Genomic DNA, 14,414 nt, shown 5'->3' with positions numbered 1-14,414 from the left:
GGGGGAAGCTGAAAATATGTAGCCATTAAGGACAGGGTTTGCAAATTCCTTCAGGATGAAATGGTGGTAGTCACAAATGGTTTTCTGGTCTGGGCACCAATCCAACACTAATAGGTGCAGGAAAAGAAAATGTTACTGTATAAGGATTTAATTTCAGGGAGAATGATAGTACTTTTAGAAAGGCGTATATATTTAAAAATTGATTTGAATATATATGCAAATTATTTTACATAGTTGCTCATCTTCTCCCTATGAGAACAATTTTAAAGCAGTGGAGTTTTCTAACCCATACTTATGTTGGGAAACTGAAGATTATATAACATGTACCAAAGACATCATGTTCACAGATGTAGGCTTAATCTTGGGGAAGAAATATACATATATTACTGACCATCCTCACATTTTTGTGGATACTGTTCCTCACTTGCTAAATGTTAGTAATTATCTCCCCATCCCCTAAATGACCCAAATCTTTTCTTCATAGATAAGAGAAAGTGTAACAGTTTAGAAAAGTTCAAGGAGTTAAAAGCACCATGACTGACACCTCAGGTTACAATTTAACACAAAATCTGAGTTTAATTATACACTGTGTTTGTTGTCAAACATACTGGCAGATAAGAGAGAATGAATGGCCTAGAGGGCAAGATTACCGTATGCTATCATGGTTGGTGGTAAGAACAACAACCATTACAGCTAAAGCTTTTATTTTTTATTTTTTTATTATTTTAATATAAAGGGAAACAATGTGTTTTTCAAAATTGAAGAAAAAAACATTGCCAATACTATATAGTTTAGAAATATATATTAAGAAAAAGAAACACTAGATTCCATTTTAAATAGCTACTAAACTTTTATTTAAATAGATAAAAAAATTGCCAAAGTAGTTTGCTTAATTTGCAGCAAATCTAACCATTTGTCTCAGTTCTTGTCATTCCTGAAATTAGATTAATGACATGTTTGTTTTGTTTATCTAGCAATAGTTGCTCTGTTGTTAAACAATTCACTTTACAAGTGACTACAGATACCTATTGAGGCTGACATCTACATCATCCCCATTCCTAAGTAACTCTATACTATTTCTTTTTCTGGGGGAATTATATAGACTCTTATGTTTCCTTCTGTAATTGGTAAAACACAAATATTTCTTTCAATAATGGTCTTTCCCTAACACTTTTATTCTGTTCCAAATACACTTCAAATTTGGTAAATCCTTTAAATGTTCATTTTTATGCTCTTGCAGTTCTGAGTTAGTAAATACTGAAGCTGTATAAAAAATTCAGAAAATATTGGAGACTATCTCTACTCTTATAACTGGTTCAATTATTTTAATTACTTTAACTGGACAACTCTGATAATTCTCCCTCTCCCCAAACACACAAACACATAACAACAAGCACATAGACGCACACAAACACACAAGTGTGGGGAAGTTTGCTTATTTAGCCTAAATGATCAAATCTATATTTGTGTAATTTGGTGTTGGGTTGCACCCTGCAAGCCTGCAAGCCCTGTACTTGCCCAGCCTCAAGAACGAAGAAGAGACTGGAGTCAGCCCTGACAGAGACATCAATGGTTTAATGGATAGGGAAATCTTACACATCTGAAGCAAGGTCCTGGAGCAACACCAATGCCACTGCCACCATGTGCTGCAGACGGCAGGCAGTGCATGGGGTGGAGGGTGGGGGGCGGATTACTAGTTATAGTGGATTATAGGTTGGTTCATTGGTTACCAGGGAAACCGACAAAGGAACAAGCACCTCACCGCCCTTTGATAAGCTATGGTAATAGAAATGTTCTGGCCTAAAGGTTAAAACAACCACTAGCTGGGGCCTGGGGCAAGTATGTAGGCATTTACTGATTAGGCTCTGTAATTGAGAGGGAATGTCAGTCTTGTGAATAGGGTGTAGGTGAAGCAGGGACTGGTCGAGCAAGGGATGTACAGAGAGCAGGAGAACAGTCATGTTGGGCGGCCTGAGCATATCTTTGGACACGACTATAAAAGAGTAAGATCAACGTAAATTTGTGAGTTCTGATTTGGCAGAGGCTAATTTCATATGAGTCTCTCCCTTCTTTCTGGATTTTATCCTTCATTTATAACAACAGAAAACAAACCATTTCAAGGTCAGAAGAGATCAGAATGTGTGTTTTCTACAACTCGATTTACAAATAGGTACTGCCCACCTTCTATGATCTCAGCTCTGTGGTAGATGTAGCTACTTGAGAAAAGCAGATAGAAAAGAGGGGGCCGTATTTCAAGAAAAGTGAGTTTTTCTGGCATACAGTAGTTAAACTTGCCAACATAATGCACATTTTTTTCTTGGAGATTATGTTGTGGTGTGAGGGTGAGGTGTTGTTAAGGCCATAGGAGTGTGATAAGGCATGAAGATTACTACAGAGATATTTATTGAGGGTTTGAAAATGGAATTTTCCATTCTAATGGGGAACTGTACATATATGGGTTTTAGATAGTAAACACTTGTGTCCAAAAGCTATGAACAACTTTAGGGACATTAAAGCAAATTGCCAAAATAATTTCAAAAGAGTTCTAAAAAGTTGAACCTTGATCAGCAATAGTTGATCAAGTGCACGTTTTAACTACAAGTTCACCAACATTGACTAAGTTTTTAAGTTTTGCAATTTGATACGTGAAAATGTTGTCTGATTAAATTTGCATTTTCTTGGCTAGTTACCTTGGACATTATATGTTTGCCATCCAGTTGTTATTTCTTTTTTTAAAAAAAAATAGTTGCCTGTTGATATATTTCTCCTGCAAACTACTTTTGTATTGATTTGTGTGATCTCTTTATATAAAAATAAAAATTGTAACCATTGATCTGGCACAACTGGTGTGAATAATTTCCAGTTTCTAGTTGCCTTTAGATTTTCATTTCATTAAGAGAAATATAGGAGGAAAATGTTAATCTAGACAAAGTTATTGAGCTTTAATTTTTATTTATTCCTTTATATTTTAAGAATTTTTAAAGTCCATCAATTTTATTCATTATAAAATCATACCTATTCATTAAATAAAATTTGAAATATCCAAAAAAAAATACAAAACTAAAAAACAAAATATTACACATCGTCTCACTTTTCAGAGAGCCTCATATCTACTATAAATATTTTGTTGAATTTCCTTTCAGTATCCTTTTTGTCCTCCATGGGAAGGTTTTATGTTGCTGTTATTGTTTCCTTATTAGCAAAATGCATACTGCTTCATTTTATGATAAGATATGATATCATAATATTATATAATAATCTCTCTTTCCTGTCATGTTACATTTCATCATGTCATGCAATTTATCTATTACTTTTTTTTTTTTTTTTGGCTGTGCTACACAGCCTGCGGGATCTTAGCTCCCCAAGCAGGGTTTGAATCTGGGCCCCCAGCAGTGGAAGCGTGGAGTCCTAACCACTGGACTGCCAGGGAATTCCCTTATTTATTAAATAAATATTTATTTACCATCATTACCTATCAGTCACTCTTCTAGGCACTGGGATAGCAATGAACAAAATCCCTGCTTACATGGAGAATACATTGTAGTGGTAGTGGGGTTGGGGACAATAATGCAAATAAGCATAAAATATGTCAGGTATTTTTAAATGCTATGAAGAAAAATAAGTTCTGTTAAGTAAGAGGAATAAAGAGTTCTAGAAGGGAGTAGGATTTACAATTTTATATAGAGGGGTGAGGAAAAGTCTTTTTTATTTGGTGACATTTTAGCTGAGACCTGATTGAATGGGTAGAATGAACCATGCATATACCTGGGTAAGCACAGTTCCAGACAAAGGGACAGAGCAGGACCAGAGGAACTGACATGGGAATGTGCTTGATATTTCTGAGAATATTGAAGTGATAGTGTGGTGGGAGTGACATGAGAGAGGGGAAGAGGAATAAAAGATTCAATCAGTAATGTAAGGTTGTGGTAAAGACTTTGAGCTTCACTGAGTGTGAGATGGACCGCTATTGGACATTGAGACCAGGGAAATTACATGATCTGACTTATTTTTGTAAGGAATAATCCTGCCAGTTGTGTGAAGAATAGAGTGTACGAAGAAAAAGGTGAGATCAGGGAGCTCTATTAGGAGTCTGCTGAAGTAATCTGAGTGAGAGATGATGGTGGTTTGGACTGGCTTGTTGGCAATAGAGGTGATAATATCATAGACTTTGAATATACCTTCAAGGCTTAGCTATCACAATTTCCTGACTGACTGGATGTGAGATGTGAGAAAAATAAAAGAGTCAAGAACAATTCCAAGGTTTCTAGCCTAAAAACTGCAAGAAAGGTGATGCCATCTACTGAGATGGAGAAGATACAAGGAGGAGCAGACTTGGAGGTTGAAGAGATAAATGTTCAACTATTATGAAATCTTTGTAATTATATTTTTAAAACAGTTTTTCTTTATTAAAGACATTCTACATTTTAGTTATAAACTATTTAGGAAAAAAATAATAAAGAAGAAAACAATAATCACCTATAATTTTATAACCAAAGAAAATTACTCAGTGTTTAGATGTAATTGTATAGTCTTTACACACACACAGACACACACACACATATACATAGTATAAACACATACATGTACACACAGTATATACTGTACATACTGTATATAACATTTTTCCTACTCAAATGGGATGCTTTTTTATAATGAGATTGTTTTGGATACTTTCATCTACCATTTGTTGAGAAATTTTTCCCTAGAATGATAGAAGTTGATAAGGTGTTGTTTGTTTTTTTTCAGTTATCTTAATTTGCTAATCTTGGGAAATATTTTCTAGGCTAAAATCTCTAGACCAGTGTTTCTAGATCAGGGGTTGGAAAATTATAACTTGCAGGCCAAATTTGGGCCGCCACTTGTTTTTGTATGGCCTATAATTTAAAAGGGTTCTTACAGATGAACACATTTACTATCGATTTGACGACTGAGAAAACTAACTTTGAACCCTAATTTAGCAAAGTGTAACCCCCCAAATTCTTCTCATTAGAATTGTATCACAAAAATACTCTTTTATTATCATTATCATCACTATATTTTGAATTTTTTCAATTTTAAAATGTGTAGAAATTTGATTTTTCTTGTTGTATATGTGCCTGGATAATATCCTTGATGTTACTTCTTATCCCACAAAGGCAAACATTATTATCTGGTCCTTTACAGAAAAAGTTTGCTGACTTTTGTTCTAGATCTTTGTAAGTGTGCATAAGAATCACCTGGAAGCTATGAGAAAAATGTAGATTTCTGTTGTTCACCGCACCTTCATCACTGCTATATCAGTTTTGATTCAGTAAGCCACGGGCAAGTCCCAGGAATCTCAATTTTAACAAACACCCCAGGTGATTCTGAGACGTTCTGGAGCAAATTTTGAGAAACACAGAATGCCAACTTGCACTGAGCAAGTTTCAATACTGAATTTTTAACTACATGTGGGCCAGTACTTCACCACCAGCATGCTGGTAAATATCAGTTCATTATAAAGATCTCACTGGAGTGAATTGCCACAGGAACCAAACTTGCCTATGGCTCTTTCCACCCGTCATCATTTGTCCTATCACCTTTCCTTGGAACACAGCCTTGTTTGGGAATCAAAGCATTGTTTTTGGTGTAGGAGGTCTGTGGTTCTGAATTTGAACCCATATGACAGAGGATACATCATTATTCCTGGGTTCCATGCATTTTTTCTTATCTCCCTTTTTATCCCCTCTTTATTATTGTTTATGCATATATTTATGTATGTATGCACATATTCATTCATCCATCCATCCATCAGTGCATCCAATTTCCCTATAAACAACAAGATTTTAACTTTACTAGAATTAGTACTGCCTCCCTCCCCCATCACCAAGCAAACCTTGAATTTTTGATACAAATGATCTACCATTTGTGTCATAGTAAATTTATAAATTTACCAGTGCATGTTGGAAAGCGTAAATCTTGGGACAGCTGAGTTCAAACACTAAAACATAGGGAGCTTAAAAAAAGTAAAACACTATAACACATTTCAGAGTCATTTTTGTTGTAAGTTAGAAATTATTGCTGGAATATCTTAATGAGAATTCCAGGAAGTCCTGAGATTTTAAGTAGTGTATGTGAGATTAAGAAAGGAAGAAATAATTTATCTCCTGAGAGAATTTTAAGTGTTAAATCCTGACTTTTCTTAATGAAGTTTCCATGGGGCACTACAAGTTCATATTTCTAAAGGCCAAATCTTTCCTCTTTTCACCACCTTCTCTATATTTCTGTTGCTCTTTGGGCCTCAGCTGATGGGTCACCAGAGAAATGAGGCTCCTCTCTCTGAGTAGTTGTGAAAGATTTCCATGATTTTTTTTTGCCCTTTTGTATCCAATCTTTACTTTTAAATATTTTTGTGGGAACTCTCTCCCTGAGGACAATGTATTCACTAGTATTAATTCACTTTTTTTGCATTTCAAAATATGTGTTCTCAATTTATCTGAAATTCCTCTTTTACTGATGAATTCCTAATACTGACTAAAATCATTTAATATAGTGTTCTTAGTTATTCAATGAGCCCTAATTTTGATTTTAGAGACAGATTCCATATTGTTTCAAATACTTGATAACATTTTCAATTTTACCCAGAAACTTGAAAAGTTCTACCAAACAGTACTCTAAAAAAGTATGCTCCAAGACCAATTAAAACACATTTCTCACAGCCCTAAATTCTTGGCCCCAGATTAGAGATAAAATTTCAAACATGCAATTACTTATATCAGAAATCCAGCTTAAATGATCTGTATGGTGAAACTTGCTGTTGAGGAAAGATTGTGACACCATTTTCTGGTTTATATATTATCTTAAAAATAGAATATATTGAGGAAATACATTTGTCTTTGAGCAATAAAATAGATTACATAACTGCATCTCTCACAATCTAAAGATAAAAAACAGTTAAAATGACCCAGTGATCTAAGAAAATCATTCTGCTTAAAGTGAAACTTTTTCTCTTGGAGACTAAAGTAAGAGACATACTTAGTTCAGACTTTTTTTCATTCTTTCACAGTTTGTTTCACTTACATCAAAATATAATAGAAGTTTCAGAAAACTGTATCTTCCTATATATTATTCTTTGACTGAGAGACTTCACATTATTGTGGTGTGTCTCCACATAACAACTAAAGGCTGCATATAGATAATATTCATTGCCTATGCTGCCCGTTCAGAAAAGTTGGACAGTTTCTCTTAGCTTTATCTCTTGTTATGCTTGGAATGTTGCTTTCATATCTCAAAATTTGTCCCACATTAGCAATATGTATTACTCAGTCTTTGGTAATCAGATGTTCCAGCTCATGTATACATTATGAAACCACAATTCCAAACAGACCCCACAGCTTTGTTGTTATTTTAATTAGCATCGTTCTGATATTTACATTATTTTAAAAAGAATATCTTCAGCTAGATACATTCATCCATATATAAACAGTAGATGTTTTCCACTATCTACTGTGGCTTGACATGCAAGTTCTGAAACTTTATCTCAACAAAATGGTACAACATCACATACATGCACATCTAACAGAAGTGTTTGAGGTGATGTTTTGACACACTACGTAAACCAGAAATACCTTATATAAACTTGAGTGTTCTACGAAGGATGGAGTTGAGATTAGGCGATGGGGGTAAGAGAATAGAGAGGAGCAGACCAGCACCAATAATTAAAGAAATTCACTTAGAAATGAAATATTCCAAAGGTTTAGTGTTACTGTAGTAGTCAAATCAGTGTTAAGAATAACCATATGTAGTGAACGAAAACAATTCATGAAGCTTCACCCTAAAGTAGATATCAAACTAGGTAGAATTTTACTGTCTTTATAGTATTCACTTAGATTTATAACATTTAAATTACTCTTTGTTTCTCTATGTTCCTTCTTTTAATTATTCTTGAATTATTTCACAAATCCCCCTTTTTAAAAATTCCTCAGTGAACAGGGAAATACATTCTTCATCTTGACTTGCATTGTTTTGTTACCATCCTTGCCATAATGTAATAAAGCTACCCCTCATCACAAAAAAGGTATTTATTCCTTTATTTAGGGACATTAATGTATAATATGTTTTTCTGTACAATGAAACCAATTAGGTATATATGCTGGGCTTCCTGAAACTCTGAAAAAGAAGAGCTTGCAAATTCCTCTCTGCGTTTGTTCTTTACAGGAATTTAGTCTGTCTCAAATCCTGAGTGGTGACTTAAGGAAGAGTCGCTTGCCATTCTGTGTAAATTAGTTTAAAATTACTTTTTAAATGCCCCCCAAATATTGATTTTAGAAGTCCTTGATTTTTCAGAAGCATAATTTACCCTTTTGGAAGTTTCAAATCAATCTCAAAATATGTAAAGTTATTTATTATACATTATAGAAGTCTTATTTATTATACAAAAGATGCCAACATCTGGTGTTTTACTTACTATTAGTTCTAAAACAAAGAAACTAATTTACTATGATGACTGAGACAGTGATGCCATACAATATCAGCACTCCTCCTTTTTCTTGCAGTCTCTTTAAAGCACTAAATATTTTTTAAAATTAAATAAACTATGAAGGCCTCAAATTTTGATGAGAAATTTAGTGAGAACATTGATCTTTTTTTTGTGCCAAATGGGAGACCTTTTAAAACTGACTCTGACTTTTGAGGGTGAAAGTACTTGGAGTTGGTTTTTAAAAGTTTCATAGGGTAGAAACTAACACAACATTGTAAAGCAACTATACTCCAATAAAAATTAAAAAAAAAAGTTTCATGGGAATTACATCCTCAGTATTTGTATGTTGAGTTAGGCCTCTCTCGTTTCAGATATCCAGTGGTAGCTAGATTACTTCTAACTACTGACCATGATCCCCTGGAGCCAAGTGGGATACATTAACTTTCTTAAGGCTCCAGGAAACCATTTGTTAGGTTATAATTCATAGGAAGTAAATAACACCCTGAAATATGTAAGAATTAATTCATTTCACATGCACAAGCAGTAGTGTCTCAGGGATGATCATCATTGCTTGGTTCAATATAGGAGCAAGATCTTGTGGAATAGTCTTGGTCTTGAAGCACCATCCCAATAATTTATTTATAAAGTGTTACTCTACAAATAGACTTTTACCTAAGTTATGCCAATTATTAGAAGCTCTGTCTAAGGTAGGCCCATCAATCAAGTGTTGAACATTGAGAAAAAAGAGGGCATAAGTGTAAAAGCACTGATAACACCTTAACAGTATAAGCATGAGTCTGTGTCATCAGTAACACTGTTAAAAGCACCAATCTATGTAACCAATCTGTTCTTAATTATTTCTTCATAGGATGAGATTTAATAAAAATGGCTTATTCTGTAATAACTCATTTCTCTTGTTAATACTGAAAAGAGACTTGGAAAGCAAAGAAGTGGAGAGATATAATCCATAGGTTATGAACTCATTAATTCTGCAAGTAATCATGGAATGCTAATTATATTCCAAGTATTGTCATAGGTGCTGGGAACACCTGTATCATCTATAATCAGTCATTTATTGATACATTTCTAACTATTCCCTTAAATTAGGCTATTTATTTATAGGTAAGATGGTATTCACTCCATTCCTAAATATTCCCTTAAAGAAAAAAGTAATTCTTACTTTTTTCACTCGGCTAAAAATATCACTCACACATGTAACATCTTATTTTTCCCCTTAACCATAGATTCAACCAGAAAAGCACCAGGATGCTTGAAACTTCCTATACAGAAAATCCTCCCCAAATAACCTTTTCTATGATGCTTGCAATCACACACACAAAAAATGTTCTTAATTTTCTTCTCCCTGGGCACATTTGAAACTTGTACAAGTAACTATTTTGAAAAGCTGAAAAAAAGAGTAAGAAAAACAAAAAACAAAACCTTAGTACTAAACACACCACTATTAAGTTGATCATTGATAGTACAGTTTTACTAATTATCTAGAAAATGAATAATAACCTATTTTAATGCTTTGTCACTGATTTAAGCTGTTCAGTTGTTTTGCTCCCCCTTGGAAGTCTTAATTATTAGAAGTGTATTAAATGTAGCTAAAAATGAAAAGTACAAGATTGAAAAACTACCCAGGTGCTTGTGTTTAAATAGAGATTACCTTTCCTTTATATTTTCCCCCGGCTTATATTTATATTTTCCACCTGAATTTACAGAGTTCTTTTGACTGATTTGCAGGGTCCTAACATGTATGTTTTATCTGTACTTTTAGCCACATTTTAATTAATCCTTTTCTTTATACTGACTAGCTTTTTGAAAACAGTAATAATTTAAATTATTAAATAATTTCCCAAAATGTATTAAATGCTTATACTTGTGGATTTTTACCTTCTAGAAATTTTTTGCGATTTATTCTGAATCAAAGCATTTGTAAAGGTCTTAACACTGACACTTCAAGTTTACAAATTTAAATGAAAACTGGCAATGGGGGAAAAGGAATAGAGAATACATATGGTAAATAATTACCAATGTAAGTATTTTAAATTTTATTTGAAGTTGCTTCATTTTCATATATCTTAATGATCACAATGATGTAAAGCAAGTAGACTCATAAAATATGAAAAATTATATCCTGTTAGTTTTTTTCTTTTGTATTTAAATGAATATATCAACACTTTTCAAATTTTAGATACATATATATCAATATGATGTGCATTTTTATTTTTCTAGTAGATTTAAGCTTTTACATGCTCTAGATATTTTTTATCAAGCTCCTATAACTCATACTGTTTTTAAGCAAGGATGTTCATCACCGCACTGTTTACAAATGTAGAAACATTGAAAAGCATGTAAATCTCATTCAATAATGAACTACTTAGGATAAGTTATAGTACATCCACCCAATGGAATACTATGCAGCCACTAGTTGATGACACAGATTGGTATTTATTGATATGAAAAGATGATTATGTTTTAGTTTAAAATAAAAAAAAAACAGTACATATAGTATGTTTTCTTTTTTTTTTTTTGTAAAACAGTGTGTGTATACATAGGGGAAAAGGCATGAAAGGATATGCACACACTTAAAATATTAATGCACGCACTTAAAATATTAATAGTGGTTATCTCTGAACTCTGGGAATTTTAATTCCTTCTTTATAAGTTTCTGCATTGTTGTACATTTTTTTTTACAAGAAGCATGTATTATGTTTATAATCAATAAAAAGAGTAATTTCCATTTGAAAATATTTGATAATGAATATACAAGTCATGTGTAGATAAACAATTACATAGAAACAGGTTATTCTCATTATTTTATGGGCAAATAGCCAACAAAAGTGTTAATAAAATTATATATTTATATTGTATTATGTATGAAACCAAAGATTTCTATATAAATAAAAACCAACTGAGAATAGAGTTAAAACATTTTCTTACTGTTGGATCTGGTATGAGTGAATCCTATTTTTAAAAAGTAATTATTTCAATTTCACCTAAATTAGGTATTTATCTCTCTAATTCCAAAATGGATTCGAACTGGCATATATTAAAAGAAAGGCAATCCAAAGAAAATATGAAAGCAAGTGTAATATGGATGGAAGGTAGATGGATATGGAGAAGAGGGAACTAAAAGTGAAACACAGAAAGTCCATAGTATAGAAATTACAGGCTAAATAATGTAACTGCAATATAGAACAGAACATTTTGTCGCAACTTCCAAGCAGCTAGACAAAAAGAGAACCACACTGGATTAAGAGCTCTCATATGATAGATGGAGGCATGTGACTTAATCAAGAGAGATGACCTTTTCCTTAATTTGAAACATCTGTGAATATTACCTTATTGATATATTCAACAATTTATAAGAGATAATGATAAGTTTAATAGAAAATGTTCTTCAAAGTAGTTTTCAACATCATTACAGGATTGTTTACCTTCTATATTGACACAACAGAGGCTGAAGTTAATCCTAAAGTTATTTATAGACAAAGGCAATTCAGTGCTGTTATTCACCTTTCTTGTTGATTAAACATGATCCATGTATAAGGAGTTTAGAAAAATGAGTGATAAGAATGCTCCTTAGACTGTCTTCAAATATCAAAGCTCTCAGAAAAGGTTTTTAAGATGAAACTTAGAATTTAAATAATCAATGTTTAAAGTGTTAATTTTCTAAGGTACTGATTGAGGAAATACCAATATGCTTCTTTCTCTGGGCATGAAGTTAATAACGAAAACTCAAAACTTAGTCAAAGTCACTATCAAGTCTGTGGTATGCCCACAATATATTAAAAAGGAAAACATATATAAATAAATAAAAGGAAGAAAGAAAGCTCACATCTTTTAAAGGAATATTCATTTTAAATAATAATTTAAAGTGAAATTATACACAAACATTAACTGGATCACATAAACTTTCCCCTGCTCTACTGATTTCTCAAAAAGCAAGTTAGAAATTTTCACTGTAATAGACTCAGAAGTAAGGACCATCTCAAGAATACTTTCATAGGAGAAATTAAATTTAGTAGTATTAGTGAAATAAGGAAGGAAATATACTCCATTACCTCACCTTGACTGGTTTAGCAAAAAAGCATGTGGAGGAATAAACTTTATTCTACATATTCCTAAGGCTATTATATCGAAAAATAGTACAAAATGACAGTTTTACAATTAGAAATTATGTTCTTCACTAAAATGAACAAGGTTTTCTAGTTTCACTTTTTTTCAAAAGAAAGTATTCACTTAAAAAAACCTGTGAATTCACATAAAATAACCTCTTATCACAAAGTAGCCCAAACTAAGTAGGCACCAGCTTAAGGCTGAAACAAATTGAGCATTCTTATTCTCACCACCTGCGCCTGGCCTGGCCCAGGGTGACATGCAGAGGCTTGGAGCCCACTGTGCGACCATTCATCTCATCTACTGCTTTGGTAGCCTCTTCAAAAGAGGAGAAGCAGACGACACCAAACCCTTTGCCTTGCCCCACTTCCACCATCACTTTGGCCCGGCTAATTGATCCAAAGGAAGAAAATTCCTCCTTCAGTTTTTCATCATCGATGGTCTCGTCTAGGTTCTTAATATAGATAGGCACCCCTGGAGGCCGACTTTTTTCTTTTAATCTCAGCCGCTCAAATCTTCGCCTTAACTCAGCCAGGCGTTCAATTTTCTTCTGTGCTCGCCCTACATAGAGGACTTTCCCATCGATGGACTTTCCATGCAGGTCTAACACAGCCTTTTGGGCAGCCTCGTGTGTCTCGTATCTCACAAATCCAAAGCCTTTCGATTTCCCACTGGCATCTCTTATTACCTTAACACTCTCAGTTGGCCCGTACTCACTGAAAAGTTCCTTCAGTTTGTCGTCATCCATGTCATCTCCAAAGTTTTTAACGAAAACATTGGTGAAAGTCGCTCTATCCCTAGTTCTAACTTCAGCTGCCCGCTCTTCTGGAAATTTGAATCGGCCAACATACACCTGGCGGTTGTTGAGCCGCACTCCATTCATGTGCCAGATGGCCCTATTGGCAGCGGCCAGGCTGTCAAAGTGCACATAGGCATAACCCTTAGAGCCGTTGTCATCGCATACGACTTTGCAGGAGAGAATGCTCCCAAAAGCAGAAAACAGATAAAAAAGGGCCCTATTGTCTATGGATTTGTCCAGGTTTTTGATGAATATATTTCCAACTCCAGACTTTCTTAAGCGGTCATCTGGCTGAGACCACATTAGGCGGAAAGGTTTGCCGTTAATCAAATCAAAATTCATGGTGTTCAAGGCCCACTCAGCATCCGCAGGAAAGCGGAAGTTAACATAGCCATAGCCCAGGGGGCTGCGGGTCACCGGGTCACGGCAGATTCGGGTGAAGCGCAGAGGGCCAGCAGGCCTGAACTTTTTATATAACATGTCCTCGGTGACATCTGGGTCCAAGTCACCCACATACAGGGCAGCCTTGAGGTACTTCTTTTTCTTGCCAGCAGGATTAGGCTCCCCACTCCCCATCTCTCTGAGCAGAGGGAGGAGGCTTTCTTGGGAGAGAAAAAGAGGTTGCTTTCTCTAAGCTATGGGCCAAGCAGCTGTTCACAAACAGAAAAAAGCCAAGGCGAAGGAAGCTAAAAGCAGACTCAGAATCACTGTTGAGGCTGAGAAAATGAAGTTCAGAAACAGCTGGTCAGCAGGCTCAGAACAAACGCATCAGACAAAAAAGCACCCCAATAACGAATCCGTTCTCCCTAAGGTGGCTTAGAATTTCCACCCATTCAGATCTAAAATCAGTTTCAAAAGCCAGTAGTAGGAAAGAAATGTCCCTTTCCCCGTTAAATTGTAAGAAATCATCAAGCAGCTGGCTGGCTCCCCACATCTAGCCTTGCCGACAGAGGCCTCACGACCCGTTTTCTGCATAAATATAGGCCTCAAGCTCGTGCGGGCTTAAAATGATATCAACAAGGGCAGAGGCCGAACGTGTATTCCTCCGCCGGC

At 34.5% G+C, this 14,414-nt stretch overlaps 1 protein-coding gene across 2 annotated transcripts in view; it reads right to left on the bottom strand.

Moving 5' to 3' along the window:
• Positions 1–10,513: 10,513 nt before the first annotated feature.
• Positions 10,514–14,414, bottom strand: part of LOC309620613 (polyadenylate-binding protein 5) — a 40,117-nt gene continuing 36,216 nt past the window's right edge. The window contains exon 2 of one of the 2 annotated variants that reach the window (XM_082377396.1): positions 10,514–14,077. In XM_082377396.1, coding sequence (XP_082233522.1) covers positions 12,789–13,937 — 1,149 coding nt within the window. In that variant the 5' untranslated portion in view covers positions 13,938–14,077 and the 3' untranslated portion in view covers positions 10,514–12,788. The remainder of the gene's footprint in view (positions 14,078–14,414) is intronic. The other variant, XM_082377397.1, reaches the window with a different exon arrangement.

The sequence above is a fragment of the Balaenoptera borealis genome (assembly GCF_965194805.1).
Source record: "Balaenoptera borealis genome assembly, chromosome: X".
NCBI lineage: Eukaryota > Metazoa > Chordata > Mammalia > Artiodactyla > Balaenopteridae > Balaenoptera > Balaenoptera borealis.
The sequence above is the reverse complement of the archived record's forward strand: the minus strand, read 5'-3'. Positions and strand labels throughout refer to the sequence as shown.